General features: G+C 49.8%; 1 protein-coding gene across 2 annotated transcripts; it reads right to left on the minus strand.

Annotated features, from left to right (window-relative positions):
* Window positions 1-620: 620 nt before the first annotated feature.
* Window positions 621-9,621, minus strand: RACGAP1 (Rac GTPase activating protein 1). 2 transcript variants are annotated; one of them, XM_074564940.1, is made up of 17 exons: window positions 9,457-9,621; window positions 8,101-8,189; window positions 7,440-7,642; window positions 6,929-7,065; window positions 6,654-6,723; window positions 6,381-6,434; window positions 5,558-5,635; window positions 5,304-5,421; window positions 4,995-5,125; window positions 4,596-4,760; window positions 3,767-3,862; window positions 3,327-3,525; window positions 2,902-3,007; window positions 2,557-2,689; window positions 2,272-2,407; window positions 1,903-2,011; window positions 621-1,611 (listed from the first exon to the last, which is right to left on the minus strand). In XM_074564940.1, exons 2-17 carry the CDS (start codon window positions 8,183-8,185, stop codon window positions 1,536-1,538), a joined length of 1,896 nt encoding a protein of 631 aa, XP_074421041.1. In that variant the 5' UTR covers window positions 8,186-8,189; window positions 9,457-9,621; the 3' UTR covers window positions 621-1,535. The 2 variants fall into 2 exon arrangements, with proteins under 2 accessions (XP_074421041.1, XP_074421042.1); XM_074564941.1 differs by having other exon boundaries at window positions 1,416-1,611; window positions 2,272-2,403; window positions 2,553-2,689; window positions 9,457-9,508.
* Window positions 9,622-18,397: the final 8,776 nt, after the last annotated feature.

Below are 18,397 nucleotides of genomic sequence, written 5' to 3' on the forward strand. Positions count from 1 at the left end.
GGAGCCATGGGGACCAGGGCAGAAATCCCCCAGCAGGTCCTACCGCAAATCCTCTGGATTTTGCTTCAACAAGGAACAGGCAAGGACTCAGTTTGGGAGAGGATACTCCAGAAAAAGACCAAGCCATGTGCCCAAGACACAGGATTTGGGGAAGGAAAACATGCCTTAATGCCCCCCTCATGTACATCTGGTGTGCATGAAAGCACCGGAGGCCAAAACACCCACCTGTCCTGGGGTCCCAGCCCCACTGGGGAAGAGGAGCGGCAGCCTCACCTCCTGCAGTGGGTCAGAGCTCGGGTGCAAACACAGCAGGAGCGGACTTGACCCTCCAGACCCTGCAAGCAAGGGAGAGACAACCCAGGCCACCATGTTCAGCCCAGGCTATTTCACCTCCTGATACGATTTCGGGGACCAAAACTGTTTGTCTCCTTCCTCCTCTGGACCCATGAGCCACAGCCACCCAGTGCACAATCCTGCACCCCAGCAGCAAAGACTGCCAGGTCCTTAGTCCTTGGGGCAGGAGCTGCTCAGAGCAGAGCACCACAGCTTCCTGTTACACCACACAGGCCCTGGTTGAAACTCTCTAGCACAAGTAAAAAGCATGAGCCGGAGTACAGAATCAGAGGTCACATAGAATATCACGATTTACTTAACCGCACAGGGCAGGACAGTTTTCCAGAGCTCAATAAAACAGCCACTTTATAAACTTCTGTATGTGTTCCACAAATCTTTTCACACAGCACTGGGCAAGGTCACATATCCCAGTTTAGGAAAGCAGGGACTCCCAAAAGCAAAGGTGCTATTAAACTACCCTCCTTCCCCACGCCGATATGAGCAGCCCTAGTAATTCATTTAGACTACCCAGGAATCCTTTGGGTTTGCATCTACAGACAGTCCTCTACAAAATTTCCCCTTTGTAAACACAGCATCAGGAAGCGTTTCTTTAGAAAGAGTCACAGTCCCTCCGGCAGTTAATTAGAGAGAGCATCTTTTGCCCATCAGACAAATGCAACACTGCCATCCTCAGGATTACAGGCTGCACGACCACAGCACAGGTCAAAAATTACAGATCTGGTGTGCTGTTTGAAAGACTGGATTCTGACAAAGTTCAATGGGGCTGTCACCGCTGTGTGAAGAACAACCTATGGAGGTTTTGGTTTTTTCTTTAAAAAAAAAAACAAAAACAAAAAAACCAAACACAACTTGCAATCCTTGTATGACTCTTCCACTTCATATGGGTGGAAGACTGGATGCTATTGAAAAGCGTCAGTGAGTTCCTCTAGCAGTTTTTTTAATTAACACTTTGAACAAATCCTGCTAGTTACTTCCTTTACCAATACTACATTCAGAACAGCATTAGATAATAAAAATACATTGCACAATAAAATCCCATTAAAAGTCTCAGCTAAGCTGAAAGATAAAAGGAAAAGATCTTATTACATAAGCTGCCAAGGGCCACGGAGAGGACTTCGGTTTAGTGTACTCATGCATATTGGTGTGCAAATGCTGGGACGACACTAACTCCCGGGTCCACTTCACTTCAGCAGGGGAGAGGGAAAGAAGTTGCCCTGATGCACAAGCTGGACTGTTGACTTGCTTTTGCTCCCAAATCTAGTTCAAGAGAAGTAGAAAAATATCAGTTTGGGATATAGAGGTCTAACGCTCTCCCTTTCTCAGGGGTCATTCACCCAAATTTTACCCACCTCCCAAACAAAATGATGATGCTCGTTAACCATTATGCAGTTTGCACTGTTACTATAGCACTGATCAAGGGAGAGCTGAGTAGTAAATCCAAGGCTGCTCCCAAAACTGGGCCCAAGAGTCTATTTTCAGTTCTCCTTGAACACCCAAACCACCTGCAGTCATCCCAACGTCTTCATGATAACACCCACTGGCACTTACCTGGGGGTGTTTTTGCTGAAGGTAGACCGGACCCTCTGGGACAGGGAGCTAGATGACGGCGTCTTGGAGAGCTGCCGTTCCGGAGTAGTGAGGGGTCCAAGCATACTCACTGTCAAAAGAGAGGCAGCCAAGTGAGCAACATGAGGACAGCTGAAGTTTTCATTGCCATGCAAGGAACATTAGATATTCCCTAGCATCTGTCAAAAATACTAGACAAATCTGGTGTTTTCTGGCACGCTTTTCTTCCCTCTTCCTCCATGAAGCGTGCAGGAATGGCTAGCTCCAACAGCCTTGCAAGCCGCTTTGATTAAGGGTCGTTATTTTTAATACAGCAGCTGCACAGCCAACAGAGCAGCACCCATGGGTTACCTCTAACATCTGGTGTCTGTGGAGAAGAGTAGGCATTGGTGTTCTCAATTACATGCACTGGGTCAATGTTTTCTTGCTCCACCATCATCAGCTGGCTCCAGTAGTCCATAGGCAGCAGCAGAAGTCGCTCCACTACCTACAGAGACACCCGTGAGTCGCTGAGGTTACACAGTGGCACACAGCTTTAGCACACTGACACCAGACAGGCATCGCCCCAGCTCCCTCCAGCAACTCATTTGAATTCTTGGATACATTCACCCAAGTCAGTCCTTTCTGCTGACCTACCTTGGGTTGCCGCTTAGTGTCCTGCAGGAGCATCATAGGGTCAGGATCAGGTACCGCATGGGCAACTATTGTGGGGCCAAAGACTTTGGCCAAGTTGGTAATGTCCATTTTAGTCTCTGGGCTTTGAGCCACCCTATATTAAAAAAAGAAGTTAAAAAAGAGAAAATGTAGCTTCTCCCCTTCACTTGTCATACAACTCTCCCGTCCCCCACACATTTCAGCCTCTGAATAAGCAGGTTTTTTCCAGAACGAAGACTTTATGCTCACAAGCAGTAACAAAAGTCAATTAGAGAAAGCACCAGTGGCAACATCCCCTTCAAGAGCTACCAGTCCATTTGAACATACCTCTGCAGGTGCATCATGAGGAAAGCTAGGGTGTCCCTATTGGCCTGGGGAAGTTCACCAACTGCTTGGTACATAGCAGCAACACTGTTGTCCTCATCCAAGATTTCTAGGGAAAAAAAAAAATGTTTAGACCTCAGAAAGTGGTCTCAGAGGCACAGCTGTAATATCCCCCTCACAGGCCGAGAAAAAAGGAAGCCAGAAGGTTCACATGCCATTGTAATACTTTTGTATCCTGCCCAAGCACTAGAACTTGTTGCTTTCTTCGCCTGCGCTGTTTTGGAAGAGGAAATATTTTCCCATCATCAACACAGTCACAAGCATGAGGGCTCCCTAGAGCACTGAGGTCTGCCAGTCCAGGCAACAGCTAAACCTGTGACCATCAAGCCTAGGGAAAGAGTTGGAGATGCCATTTAGCAACTCCTTACCTGCAGCTTCCATAAAAGTCTTGTTCAACCGGAAAGTGAGAAGGGGTTCTTTCAGGCTGCGTAGAAAGTCCTTGAGAAGGCCACAGATAGCATGGATATCATCCACTTTACTGAGCGAAGGAATATTTTTTGCTCTAAGAAACTTCTCTTTCAGTTCCCTCACTGTCTTGTCACAGCCAGATATCCGGTAAAGACCCGTCTGTTAACAGAAAGCGTTGCTTAGAGGCAGAATATCAACTGCACGTATAAAGCTGACATTCTTTTGCTCCCACTTTCTCTCCACACCTGAGCACTCTACACAGACACTGTTGCTCACTCACAGTCACCCACTGAGCGTCACTATACACACCATAAATAAGAGATATTTGGGTTAACAGTTTGTTTCCCTAACACCACAACCCATTTCATTAGCACTGTTTCACACCTTGGTTTCATTTTACCTCATGCAGCCCTCGTTGCTCGATCTCATTAACACAGTGCACTACGATAGAAGGGATCATTGGAGGAGTCGAAGGGACAAAGTCCATCAAGGTGCCCTAAGAGACAGAAGCCGGGGGGAGATATGCAAGTCTTCAAAACATGGAAAATACTCTCTTCAGAATTCACAGTGAGATAGAATCGTAGAATGGTCTAGGTTGGAATGGATCATTGAGTCCAACCACTAACCCACCACTGACCCATGTCCCTCAGCACATTTACACATCTTTTTAATACCACCAGAGATGGCGATTTAACCACTTCCCTGGGCAGCAGCGAAGAAAGTTTTCCAAATATCCATTATAAACCTCCCCTGGCACAACTTGAGGCCATTTTCATTTGTCCTATTGCTTGTTACTTGGGAGAAGAGACCGATCCCCCCCCTCACTACAACCTCCTTTCAGGTAGTTGTAGAGAACGATAAGGTCTCCCCCTCAGCCTCCTCTTCTCCAGACTAAGATCTCGCCCTAAAAAACAAACATTATTTCTTCTTCATCAGCCCAGAGAAAAGCAACACTACATCCATCAGCACAACGGTGCAGGATTGCCTAGCCAGAGCTACCACGTTCACAACTCAACACCCTCCTAACATCGCATCGCTACCACCCACTCCCCTGGTTATTGAATGATACATTAGCAAGCTCATTTGCATTTTATTATGCAGCTCTGAGCAACAGGAGCTCTTCCACAGCAGGCAGTCGTGCTGGAGCCTAAGCACGTTCTACCTCTAACCAAACATTAGCCCGTTTGTGTCAGTGGCTGTACTGCCCCAAGGTCACCCTACGGCCTTACCTCCCCAATTCTGACAGGAGTGCCTGTCAAGGTGGGGATACAGGGAAGAGGACAGCGGTCCCGACACTCTGGATGAGCGACCACACGGCAATCTCTGCACTTCAGAGAGATTTTTCCAAATTTTACTCTCTTTCCACATGGAACACATGATTCTGGCTTGATAACCTAGTGATTCAAAGCATATAGATGGGAAGAGATTAGTGCAGCGTAGTAACTCCACAGGACTCAAATTAGCTAACCGTATAGGATAACATATTCCCTGATCCATGCAGGTAACCACTACAGTTGATACTGACTTGAAACATAAGGGCTGGTGGCCTCTTATCTATAGCTTGACATCACACACATTTAAAAGTGGAAGGAGATGCTTTTTCAAGTTCTTTCTGCCTCTAGACCTACCGTCTTTGAAACAAATTCATGCAGCCTCACTCCTCCATTGTTCTGCGGGGTGCTAGAACCATCAGTCTCCGATTTGGATTCCAGCTGCTTACTGCCTATGCTCGACTCACTGCTCCAAGGCTGCAAAGGACCTGAGAGAGAGAAGAGGAGTGTTGACTGAAAGGAAACACCCCCTGCATAACATTTCCTTCAAAGCAAGTGCATTATAAAGCACAGGCAGCCACCCAGGTCCTGGAGGGAGGTAACTATAACCTCTGGCCTATAAAGTAGTTGCTTCAGGACCGGGACAAATGAAGACACAACACCTACCACTCTTCCTCCGTTTCCTCAGACCGCAAGGCACAGTCTGGATAGTAGAAATAGCTTCAATTGGGCCACCATCATTGGGAACCATGAGAGTTGTCTTGGCTACTATGGACTCATTTCCCTGTAATGAGAAATATGCAGTTAGTGACAGAAATACTGACAGGACTTGGCATTTTCTAGTTTGTTGGCCCTAGAAACAGGTACGCAATATGACCAACTACTTTAAACCTACATAAACCCAGCTGGGACCACCATACCTGGTCCACCATGGAGCCAATTGATCTGGTTTTCTTCTGAGGTCCTGGGGGGCCTTCAATGAACTGCCTGGAAGACCGCTGAAAAGATACAGTACATTTTTACCTATGAGGCAGGTATGCTCTTAACTTAGCGTTATACTAGTTCAGTACAACTAGAAGGACTGAACAATCGTCTGCACACACCACAGATGCTTTAAGTTCTTCCACAGTACCTGTTCTTCATGGCAACCTTGAAGTTAACATGAAGTATCATAAGGCCTCTATATACTGCTCTTTCAAATAATTTTCCTGAACAGCTTTATAATCCAATTCAGAAGACGGAAAGAAAGGAGGAGGAAAAACACAACCAAAACCACAGACACACAAAAAGAAGGGCAACTAAGCAAGTCCCCGACTCTTCCCACTGTGCTAGTTATGATTTCAGGCTGTACTTTCCCACCTGTGCCTACTGCATACTAACAGCAGACTAGAACAAGGACAAGCTCCTTTACAGAATAGAAAAATATTAACTTCCTACATGATTTCCCCCTAATCTGGTAGCTGTTAATCATCTTCAAGTGCTTTCTTGCAAACTCCAGGCCATGACAGAACAAGATATGCGGAACTCCAGTCATTTTCAGTAGACAAACAACAACATCAGAATTAACTTTCAATCTAAATCCACACAGCAGGTTTGAATTATAGCAGCACCACATCCATCTGAAGTTTGATTTTGATTAGTAGCTCAGACATCATTATAGGTGGCTGTGGGATGACAGATGGTGACATTGTGTCAGCTAAGGCTAACAATAGAATCTATTTGAAGAGGAAGAATTGAACATACCCGCTTCTCTCTCTTTTTCAGTCTGACAGTTTTCACCACAGAGGAATCCCAGTCCTGTGGGAAATACACAGCGCTGGTTAGCTCAGTGTAAATACCATACAGCCTCTGGCCAGGACTTTCATTAAGTTTTAGCCAATAGCACACCAGAGAAATGCAAATCAGCTCTACCAGTTTAATACCCCAGTAATCTAAACACAAGGGGTCTCTAGAGATTAGTGCACACCTCTAAGGTTTTACAGTGGAGGAAAACTTTGGAACTTGGAGTTACATTACCAGTGACTCATCAGTCTTGTCAAAGCTGATGTCTGACAGAATTGAGCCAGATTCATCTATTGTAGACAGCCTAAAAATCAAGAATTAGAAGAGACTTGTATTAGTTTGGCTTTCAGTCAGCCACGCTTCCAGAACAATCTTACTGACTCAGGAGAGCTATATTTCAAACTGGAATAAAAAGGAGGACTCTGTTGATATGGGTGCAGCATGTATCACAGAGGTACACGGCTGGATTGATATTTGCCACTTATGTTGCTCAGACATACGCTGCCTACCTTTTGTTGTCTGAACCCCCTATAGAAGCCTGCGGCCGGTTTAGAAAGGCCAGGGCAGACTTCTGTTCTTCACTTAGCTGAATGCTCCCAGATGCATCACACATGAGCAGCTCTCGAATCAGTTGCATTTGCCGCTCCTGTAAAGGTCGATAATATCAGAAGCTGCCACAGGATAAGCTGTGTTTAATTAGTGTATGAACCAATCTGAAGCATTTGAGATACCGCACAGATAGGTTCCCAGAACTTGTGTCAATAGACTGCTAATGGCTGCAAAGCCCGTGCTCTGACAGGTAATGGCAGCTCAGCTCCAAACAGCAGCCAGTTGCCTTTTTCCAGACCAAAGCAGAAGGCTACTACCAGAAGCCAAGCCAATTTGTTATTGTTGGGGTTTTTTTCCTCCCAGGAAAAATGTTATCATGAGTGCCAGTCTTTATTTTCCATAGATCAATGCAGTTTAATCACCTTGTCTTCACACTCTAAAGAGCCAAGTGGTAATAAAAGAATTACTCACCAGCTTTTCACAGTCCGTTTCAGCTTTTTGCCTTCGTTTGATCTCCACATCCACTTGATTGCGAGCATGTTTCAGCTTCACATCCAGAGCACTACGTTCAGCTTCAGTTTTCATGAGAAGATCTTTGTACCTGACAAGCTCATGCTCCGTCTTCTGCCATTTTCTCCGATACTCTTCAAAGTTTTTTGCTAACTGAATAAACTCTGGAGAGAAGACACATACATCTTTAGGGACTTAGACAAGCAGAGGAGATGCAGCAGCCCTCCTTTCACTGACAGTAAATCTCTGTTAATATAACCTGCTCTCAACTGAAGAGTGGTGAAGCCAGCCTTTCGGCAAACCGCCTACACTCTAGATGTTCATGAGATCTTGCAGTTTTTCAGACCAAGTCCTTTGTGTCAGTATCAATCAGAAGAGCTAGAACATGAGACCCTGCGCCGACAAAGTCAGCTTACCACAAGCAGAACGTGGCCCTGCCTAGAAGTTAGACCTGTAACTTCCTATTTCTTGACAACAAAAAAAACCTCAAGCCTGACTGCTTGTAGGAGTCTCATTACCCACAGTATCATCAACATTCTTCAGTAACAGTTAATAATGTTTGTTTGCATGTTTATATTCTTACAGCAAACACAGCACAACCTAGTTCAGAAACAGAACTTACGATATTCGTTTCCTTCACTTAAAATTTCAGCCTGGTGCATAAGTTGATCATACAGACTCCGTAAGTTCAGCATCGCAGTCTCCATTTTCCTGCCAAGAAACCAGAGCTAAATAAACAGCCCAGCTCTTTCTTCCCACCTCCAAAGAGAAAACGTGTTCCCAGCCCAAAGAAGAGAGAATCAGCTTCAGAATTAATTTTTTTAAAAATTTTTTTAAGGCAAGTTTTAGAAGCTGCACAAACACAAATACATTAAGAGTCATGTTTTATGAAGATATATACATCTAAATTCTTTCCTGGGGAATGAAAATCCTGAGCCCTCCATAGTTTACAGATAGCAGAGCCACAGAGAGAGGCAGTATAGCTCCCCACCTTATTGCTTCAAGTATTCTCCAGTATACTGCAGAGGCTCAGACCCCAAGGCAAGACAAGGGATCCCAAATCATTCTCCTTCTGGAAGGCTGCAGAGCACAGCTCATGCCCTGCCTACAAATAACTTGGTACTATATAGGCCACTAAAAATCTGCAAGTTTTCAAAGCTTCGTAAGATAAAAATAGGAGCAACGTTCTGGGGAATTTTAATACAGTCTTAAATTTAGCTGCATTTTTAGCTGCTGCAAATAGCTGTTAAAATTCAGACAGTCAGCACATTTTCCTCAAACAGTAGCAACAATGGCATAAACAGAAGCAATGAAGAGGAAAGTCTCCAGCTCAGCAACACAGAAATTACCTCGCTAATGCAAGAGGTTGCTGGGGCACAGAGGACGGCCTTGACTGATAAATTAGCACTAGAAGCAGGTGCAGACATAGTTGGGAGAGGTGCCAGGAAGGAGTACACCACCGCAGCTTAACACACGGGAGGCCACCCTGGAAAGCTTTCAAGTACTCTTTTCGCAGTTACAGGCTCTACAGACACATAGATATCTCGGGACTTCCTCTATAACGTGGACTACAAGGTGCGGAAAAGCTCTCTGCCAAAAAGTCCCTCTTTTGTCCTTATAGTCTGCATAATTCACGGCAAGGGGCACTTCTACAGTTCCGTGCCTCCATTACCAGCCCCACGATCATTAGCCCCGCGCCCAACTCGACAGCAGAGGCCGGGAAGAGCGAAGGAAAAAGGCCAGAGTGTAAAGAACCCGCAGCCAGGCCCTGCCCGGGAGGCAGCGAGGGAAAAGGCCTCTGAGGAAGCCGGCGCCGGGCCCGCCCAGGGCCAGGACAGCAGCTCCCCTCGGCCGGTGAGGGGGGCCCCGACCCCTAGGCCAGGCCCGGTACCGGGTACCCGACCCCTAGGCTAGGCCCGGCCCGTTACGGGGGCCCCGCCGCTGCCTCACAGCCGCCCTCCCGATGCCGCGCACTCACCTCAGCCGCCGGCCCGGCGCGAGCACCCGCTCCAACCGCCCGACTTAACCGCCCGCAATTCGGTTTGAATCCCCGCTTCCAGCCAATCCCAGCCTGCGCCCCACCCTCCCGGCCTCTCATTGGCTCTGTTCACTGCGCGTCTGAAGCCAGGCTGGCGCCATGTCTGCTGAGGGCGTGGCCTCTCTGCTCCACTCCCCAGTGCGAGGGCGGACGGGGGCCCGAGCGGCCGCGTGCTGAAGCCGGCCAGGCGCCATCTTTACTGTTGGTTGCTGGCGCCGGCACGGGTTGCTTAGCAACACGGCCGGCCGGGGACGCCGGCAGGGCCTAGGCCCCCCGAAACTGGCGGGGTTTGGCATCAGAGGGGCTGTTTTGGGGAGAAAAAACTGTTCTCGGGCCGGGTCCCGGTTGGGATTTTAAGCAACGCCTTTGGCACTTGGCACGGGTGGGCCTGAGCCCCCCACACCCTGGTTCTGTAGCGCGCCATAAGGCCTGCGCCAGGTGCTGGATGCAACCCCTAGCTGGATCAGAGCATTGGTACCTCACCAGGAGGCCGTTTGTTAAGTGTTCTTCCCTGAGAAATGATGCCGTCACTGATTTTTGTCTTTGAAACAGAGCGTTTCCGACGATCCGTCCCGCGTGACAAAAGGCAAAACCTCATTTCAAGCCACGTACGAGTCTCCCATTCGCAGACGTTTAATATGCAAACCGATAAAACACAAACCAAAACCCAACAATTACAAGAAGCGAAATCGCATAATCATAAAATAACAATGCGTTTTAATCTTTTAAATCTGAAACAAAACAGCGGGTAATTGAAGAATGGATATTAGCAATTAGAAAGCGGAACTAAATGCTTAAAATTGCTAAGTGGAAAAGGGAGTTCATAAAGCAGATTGCTCTCTAACATCCAGCTGCTTTGTCAGAACTGCTTTATTTAGGTTATATAGTCTGCTTTAACTTAATTAATAATAATTAATTCATAATAGATTGTAAAAAGCCTCAAGATCCTCTGAAATGTAAACATTCATGAAGCTTCCTTGAGGAAGATAGTCCAAATTATCTACGTTTTATGGGGGAACTGGGGCCCAGAAGAGACACGACTCACCCTCCGAGTGAACGGCGAAGCAAAAGAAAGGCACTGACCTTGATATTTGACTTTGTAACACGGAAAATCATCCAAAAGCCCCATTTGCCCCAACCTGGAAAGCAAGTCGGAGGCTGATAGTTACACCTGGCGCTGCTGAGCTCTTCTTGTGCATGCACAGCCCACCCCGGCACTTCTTGCACACCCATTTCTGAGGAGGTTCAGCTGTTTCGGTGTCAGCCCCGGGGCCTCCTGCAGCTCCTGCCTGTAATTAAATCTTCACAGCTAAGATGTCTCTATTGGCAGATCATATTTATAGGCAGGCGAGTTGTTTTAGTGCCATTCTTAAGAGTTAAGGAGGCTTTTGCTCATAAGGAAATTCTCTTCTCTTTTAAATTGTCATCCGCAATCTCACGCCAATAAAAAGGCACATTATTTTACATTATTGCCCCCATGGTGCTTGTAGTGAGTTACTGCGCTAGGTACTGCGTTTCAGTGTTACGCAAATTAGATGTCTTCCATATGTGTTTAGACGTCGTACTTCCAAATCCTCCTCTGAAACACCATGGGTGGGAGCTCTAAGGGCATCAGGAACTGAGTATCCCAAAAAAGCTTCTCGGAAACCCCCTCGCTTGCGGCTGTGCTGTGGACATGGCAAACAGGCCATGCCCTGTGGCACACGCCACTTGCTCGTTCCCAACCCCAGTCCCTAAAAGCTTTGTAGAGTTTTTCTCTCCTCCTTCCTGAAAGATGCGTGATGAGAGCAGAGAGGTCAGAAGCACCTTTCATATACCACTTTATTTCAAGGGAGAAGAAAAGGTATAAAGATTGAGGGCCTTTTCGGGAGCTGCTTTATTGCAAAGTAATTATATTCTCTTTTGTTTGTGTCGGGGAGGGGAGGGAGAAGCCTTGAAATGTCTCATCTGGGAAACCGTTAATAGAATTTATGCTAATTTGATGATTCCGGCGATTACTGGCGGAAGCACTTCACATTTTCAGGCAGCAGAAATTCTCCTCCAGTTCCTCCTGCAGTCTCGCTCCGTTTGGTCTTTAGCCTGTTCGCCTCCTCCAGCCGCCAGAGACTCCCAGCCTGGGCAGCGCTTGCAGACCCCATGATATGACCGGGATTTTTGCTTAAGACGGTGCCAATGGGCTTGCTGGTGACCCCACGCTGCGATTTTTTGGGGCAGGATGCAAAGAAATCTGCCCTGGCGCCTCGCTGTGCTAGCAAGCAGCCCTGCAATAACAAACCCTTCCCTTCCAGCCTCATCCTCTGGTGGAGCTTCGCAAACACAAATCTCTGCCCGGCTCCTGCCTAATTAACTCCAGAATTGCAAACCCATTTGTGCAGCTTTGTGCTCAGGGGAAACCTTTATTAAGTTCCTTTTAATCTAAAACCAGCTAGAGCATGATGGTCTTCATGAACAGTCATTCAAAAAAAAAAAAGGGGGGGGGGGAAACGAAAGCGGAACTGGAAACTTTAAGATGGGAGGTGGAAAAAAAGCAGAAAAAAATTATCTTAGGTGCATTTCTCTTGATGCCTTAATACAGCACAGGCTTCAAAAAGGAATGATTCGGTAGTGTGAGGAAAATACCCGGCAGGTTGAACAGAGAGGGCAGCCTGGGTTTAGCCGGAGGAAACTGGACATTTTGGAGAATTAATTTCTAATTTCTCGCGCCTGGCCTGAGCCGCAGGCCGGCAGATGGCATCACGCTCATGCCATTGGGTGGGAGCTGCAGGGTCTCAGCCATCGCTCATCTGTGCAAAATATTGCTCGGCGCATTGCCCGTGCGGTCTGCGAGGAGGGTGCCAAAGGAGCCATGGTTGCGCTGTCGGTCTGAACGACGAACCAGGTTTATCTGTGATCTCCTGCCTGCGTGAACCTGGGATAATTCCTCCCGCAGTGACTGGCATCGGGGTAAAGAGCACTTGGATGGGATCAGCCAAACCTGTCTGCGGCGACATGCGGTCCATCCTCTCTGCTCCTCGTAGCAAAACAGTGCATTAATGTCAGCAGAGAAGCCACGGCCTTACCCTGAACTCGTTAAAAAACAATGGGAGTCTCTATTGCCTTCATCTGGCTTTTAATGAATGACCTCTTGTCGCCGGGAGCTGCGTGCAGTGACAAAGGACCTTTGTGGGCTGATATTTATGATTTCATTTAAGTCAGGGAGTAAGCTAAGGGAGAGGGCTGGAAAATATGAGCTGAGCTGATGTTTCCTGCTTTAAACTCCAGGGATCTTTATCTAGTTTTTGTATTAATACAGTTGTCATCTCTTAAATATTTGAGCCACTCGCAGCCATGACTGCTCCCACGCTGGAAGGACGCACAGGTCACAATCATGGCAGGGCAGGGAATGGGTCCTGCTCCCCCCGAGCCCCACACATCCCTCTGGGCTCTAACACTGGGGTGAGGGGAAGGTTTTGCATTTTCCTAGAGCTCCCCCAAAACTGCATGCACACCGAGCACGCCGAGCCCTGCAGCGAAACCCCACAACCTGCTTGTGGGGGGCCAGCATCCAGCTCCCGGGCTCAGCGCAGCCGCCGGGTCCGAACACCCCTCCCCACACCAGCAACTTGCCAACGCTGATAAATTTTTGCCTTTTCCTTCGGCAGGCCTCAGCGGTGGATTAAGCAGCTGGGAGTCTGGAGTGAGAGCGCGTCCCCTCTCCTTTGCCATGCAAACAGAGAAAATTAATCTTCCAGCTTCCTCTGATATTTGGGCTGAATTACAAGCTGGGAGCGGAGATAAAGCGCGGGCGAAAGGAAGGTACAGGTAGAGCGGAGAGCCGGGCTGCCTGGCACAGGCCTTTGTCCGTGCAGATAAGGGCTCTCCTCCCTGTGTCATGCATAATTCACCAGCACTGCCTCCCTCCGTCCCGGTCATCCCTCTCTCATCCCTCTCTGCTTTCACTGCTCTGCTCTTGGAGAAACTGGAAGCCTTGCGTCCGAGCGAGCCCGTGCGTGTTGGCAGCGCGTGTGGGTGCAGCAGCCCACCCATGGGTGGGGAGCAAGCACAAGCGTGTGCCCGCAGACACACCGGCAACGTGCAAATCTCAGCTGCAGCCTGTCTCTCCTTGCAGGTTTGCCCTGGGACGAGGTAAGGGGATGCTGTCCCCTCTACCCAGAGGCAGACGGAGCCGGGGTACAGCCTGTGCTGGGACGGGCCACGGGTGTCCTGCTCACAGCCCAGCAACACCCCACACCAATCCAGCTAAACCAAACCAGCACATCAACTTCTGCGAGGGCCTAGGGTGTGATTTCGTATGCCCATCACATTTCAGCTTCGCTAGCCACGCTATCTCCCTAAATCCCTCTGATGTTATAGTTGGATAGAGGTTACATCCTCTGGGATACCAACCCCGGCATTAACAGACACCAACTGCGTTTTATTTGGTCGATCATCCGGCAGCTTCTCTGTACCGTTCTTGACAGAACTGTGCCACACAGAGCGGAAAAGCCATGGAGGTTTTCCATAGCCGCCCAGAGTTTCTTTCCCAGAACAAAGCAGAAATAACCCCAGTCACCCCCAGCCAAACAGTGAACATAGACACCTGCTTAATTATTTTTGCTTTGTAAATGAAAGCAATGCCGTGAGTTTAATAACCACTGCTTGGGAGTAATTGGGGCGATTATTGTATGGCCCAGGGGGAAAATTGCAGCTTGTTATCTCCAGGGAGTAGCATTAGGATCCAGCAGACAATCAGAATGTTATTTGTTGCACTTCAGATGACATTTCTTATGGATTTAGAAGTGATAGCGATCAAACGGTGTTGTGAGAACCACCCCCAAACTGGGGAATCCAGAGACCTGTAAGCTAAATAGCGTCTGAAGCTGCCCGAGACAGCTGCTCTTCCAGCAGGACAGCACAAATAACAGAGATATGTGCCTCATTTGAGTTCAAACACTTCCAGATCTGAGCATCACTCATCTCCTTTTTAATTTGATCTTCTCATAAGAGAGATGCCACTCAGGATGCTGCATGAGAGGATGCAAAGGGGGGGTATCAGCTCTAACAGATGCTGCCAACCAGATCTATACGCAGCGATAAGGTTGCTTGAGACCTTCCCTCCTCTGTTTCTCCCTCCCCACCCCAATCGATAGCCTCTGCCCGTCCTCTCGCCTACAGCAGCCCTGATATTCGAGGCTCGGCCAGGAGCAATGCTCACACACTGCTGCAGCATCAGGACTTGTCTTCGTGGTTTCACGGAGACCATCGGCGCTGGGCATCCTCCCCAGGCATGCCACCATTGCTCCCCGCCGCACGGCTGAGCAGCTCCCATCGCTGTTGCATTCTCTGTAAGGCATTTGTGCACCGTCAGGCAGCAGCTTTCAGCTCCTGGAGGGTTTCTGAGCCAGGGCAGCCAGTTCCAGCCAACCCAGACGCAGTGGGTGGGCGAGATGCAGCACACCTCCAGTGATGCCTCCCAAACACTAACCCTTCTCTTGGCACCCCAAACTCTGCTCATCCAGCCTGGCCGCAGTGGTGGAAAGAGGATTTTTAGCAAGGCTAAGCCCAGCTAGAGCCTCTGATGCTCGCTCTTTTGTAGGTTTGCTGCATAGGAGCATCCCCAAACCCTGGTTTGGGCTCTGCTCCGAGGGATGGGCTCATGGATGACACGGCAGCACCTCGGCACCTGCCCGACACCAGCGAAGAGGATCCTGCCAAGCCCGGGAGAGCGCTGAGCCAAGGCGGGCTCCGCTATCGATCCCCCAATCAATGACAATTCAAGGCCTGGAAATGACAGCGCCTTTTCTTAGTCCTCAATTCCCACCCAAGGCTGGGCGCAGGGAGGAGGGAGCTCACTCGGAGGTTTAGTAATAATCCGAAGCAGGAGCAGAGACGGGAAGAGCCTCTCTTGCAGCAGGTGGGTTGTTGAACAAATTGGACACATAACAAGACAAAAAGCACGGGGGAAGGAGATCTGGCGGGACCGGACCTTTATCTCCAGCACGTTGGCAGCCAAATCTTTGTGCAATATTTATCAAGGGTGAGCGGACAGGAGAATTGGCAGTCGATGCATAAGTGAGGAATTAAAGGCACTGCCATCCTTATCTCCCAGGCAGATACACAAGGGGAGGGGTGGACGGGAGCTGCGAGCCAGCCCAGGGCAATCGAGTTTGAAACAGTTTGTGGATTTAACGAGTCCAAACTTTATTAGCTCAGCTGATGGGGAGCAGAGCGGAAGCACCAAGGAGGGCAAAACAGCACATCCGCATCCCCCGGCTGCCAGAGCCGAGCACGCTGCCTCCGGGCAGGCATTTCAGCTGGAAAGTCCTACACACCACCGGGCAGGCATTGCATGGCCGGGGGGACACAGCAAAGCTGCCCCAAAGGCACCAGGTAAGGGGGCAGAAGTCTTTCAAGCCCAGTTAAAATTCACTATTAAACCAGGGAGTTTAGGAGCTGCTACTCTTTCTCTCCCAATTTTGCTAGGCAGTGAGACAAAGGCAAAAGACGCTCTGCCCTCGGGTATATTCATGTTTTCAGTGTCGGAGCCACAACTGTCTTGTGGAGAGCAGACACTGCTTGGCACTTTGAAGCCACCCCATGAATATGCCTCACGAGACACAGCCAGGAAAACCACCGGGGAAGGGACGGATACAACCTCGATAATATCTGAGAGCTCTGAGTGGGTCAGCCGAGGGCTTTTGCAGGCGAGCTGTCCCCAGGGAGGGCAGCTCAGTTCCTTTGGTGGCCAGCCGAGTCCCCCGGCCCCTCCGGCTCCTGCAGCTGCGGATGGCGAGCAAAGGGCTGCTTCGTCTCCACCATCCCCTGGGAATCCCCAGCTCTCACATAACGTCCTGGTAATTAACTCACTTATTGGCTTTGCTTTTGCTGAGATTGCACATTCAAGATGGGCTCCATCTGCTCCTTGCATGGGCTTGGCTGCCGGGGGAGTGTAGCAAAACCCCCCATTTATAATGAGAGAAACGTGTCATTTCTGTCAACGGGGGACAATGATAAGGCCATGCCGGGGACCAGCAGCAGCCCTCCGACAACAGCTGCGGGTCCAGGCTGCCCAACTCCACCAGCCCTTTCCCCACGCACCAAACTCGTGCCAACCAGCCGCCTCCCCTGGGCACCCACCAGCCCCAGACCTGGCTCCACCAGGGCCACCGCAGCCACCAGCTTCATCAAATTGTTTTAGGGGATTTGCATCTCACCATTTAATTTCTTTTCAAGGCAAACAAGAGCCCAAGAAGCCAAGTGGGACCTCATTTTTGCTGGACTGCTGTGTGTCAGGCAGCTGCTGGGAAGACGACGCGCTGATCTATATGCTTGGAGCATATAGTGCTGTATTCCCTCCCTGCACAACATGATTCCTCCTGGAGAACTGGGACACAAACACCGAGGAGCAGCAATACCGGAGTAACCCCCAGCTACAGCTCTTCCCAGGCAGGTTCCCCCTTTGGCCCCGATGTGGTTCCCATAAATCCTCCCCAGGTTATTCCAGCCGCTGTCACGGAGCTGTAGCAGCAAATCTCTGCTTAGCTCGGAGCAAAGCGGCGCAGAGCACGTGGCGCTCGCCGGGTCCCCCAGCACCCATCTGCACTGCCTTTGTCTCCTCAGCCTTTGAGCGGTGCTTTTCCTCCTCTCCGCTGCAAAGAAACGCATTAGTTGCAACATTGCTTTAATTTGTTTGCCAGCTTTCAGAGAGCAGAGAGGCGCGCTGCTCCCATCGGTGCTGTTTGGAGGATGTTTGCACGCAGGCAGGGTTAACCCTTTGGCTCCTGCGCGATGGCTCAGGCTGCTGGAGCGTGTTTGCACACCCAGGACACATGAGCCGCCTTCTCCATCACAGCTCCGCAGTGCCCGGGGCCACAGCGAGCGCGTGCTGCTGGCCCAACCTGGCACCTACCAGATGGGGGGGATCTATTTCCCCTTCCAGCTATCCTCAGCGTTTCCTTAATGAGATGAGTTTTGTTGTGACCACAACCAGTGTCAGAGGGAATAAAAGAAAATGTGATCTGACCGGGCTCTATGGCAGTGACAAGGACACGGGGACAAGCAGCCGCTAGCAAAGCCAGGGTAGCGCAGGCAGAGAAATGGTATCAGACGAGCGGATCCCGCCTCCCCGGGCTGGATCTGCACCCAGGGAGGAGCTGGAGGATCCCGTTGCCCCGCACCTCGCGTTGTGCATCCCAGCGGCTCACCTCTGTGTGCACACACGCAATGCCGTACCCGCTCGTGGCCTGGGACTGCAGCAAGGTGTTTGCCTTTGCCGGACACAGCCGCAGGGATAACAGCAGGGCCACTGACGGCACGGGGCGTTTCTTCTCACGTAGCTCCAAAACACCTTCGTCTTCTGATACAGAAATCAGAGTGGCGAAGAGAACGAGGACCCGGGAGGGATGGCCTTGGGCAGCGCTGCAGGACTGCAGGCAACTGCGCAGATCCCTGTTTGACCCAGCCACGGGCCAGCATTTTGTGAAATGAGTTTGTCTGGTCTCTGCCCTGCACTTCCAGAGATGGGTCCCATCCAGCCCGAGTAGCTTCAGACCCTCCAGTCCACGGGAGCAGCCCCTGGGCTGTGTCTGTCCCACATGAGGGGCTTTTCCTGGACACAGGGTGAAACAAGTGAGGATGGCAGGAGCCAGCCAAGGTGGAGCTGGTGCAAGGGGAAAGTGTTTCAGGACAGTCGTTCAGCAGTAGCCAGTGGTTTTGCATTGCCTCATGCTAATTGCTTGAGCTAATGAAGCCGCACGCTCAGCTCAGTGACTTTCTGCAGGGTTTCCATCCGCCTTCGGTTTGCGATGTGCCGTTCACAACTCTGGAAAGCTGCGGCTGATCGATCATGAGATTTCCAGAATGGCAGAAGAGTAGAGACAGCCCTGAAGAAGGGGCTGGAAAA

The sequence above is a fragment of the Larus michahellis genome, chromosome 22, assembly GCF_964199755.1.
Source record: "Larus michahellis chromosome 22, bLarMic1.1, whole genome shotgun sequence".
In the NCBI taxonomy this organism is placed as follows: Eukaryota; Metazoa; Chordata; class Aves; order Charadriiformes; family Laridae; genus Larus; species Larus michahellis.

Bases quoted from the DNA above. Each gene is read 5' to 3' on its own strand.
- RACGAP1 (XM_074564940.1), bottom strand. From the start codon at position 8,185: ATGGAGACTGCGATGCTGAACTTACGGAGTCTGTATGATCAACTTATG. The intron at 7,643-8,100 runs GTAAGTTCTGTT...TCTTCTCTCCAG, and splicing joins AAGTGAAGGAAACGAATATC to AGTTTATTCAGTTAGCAAAA. The intron at 3,863-4,595 runs GTAAGGCCGTAG...TCTGTCTCTTAG, and splicing joins CTCCTGTCAGAATTGGGGAG to GGCACCTTGATGGACTTTGT.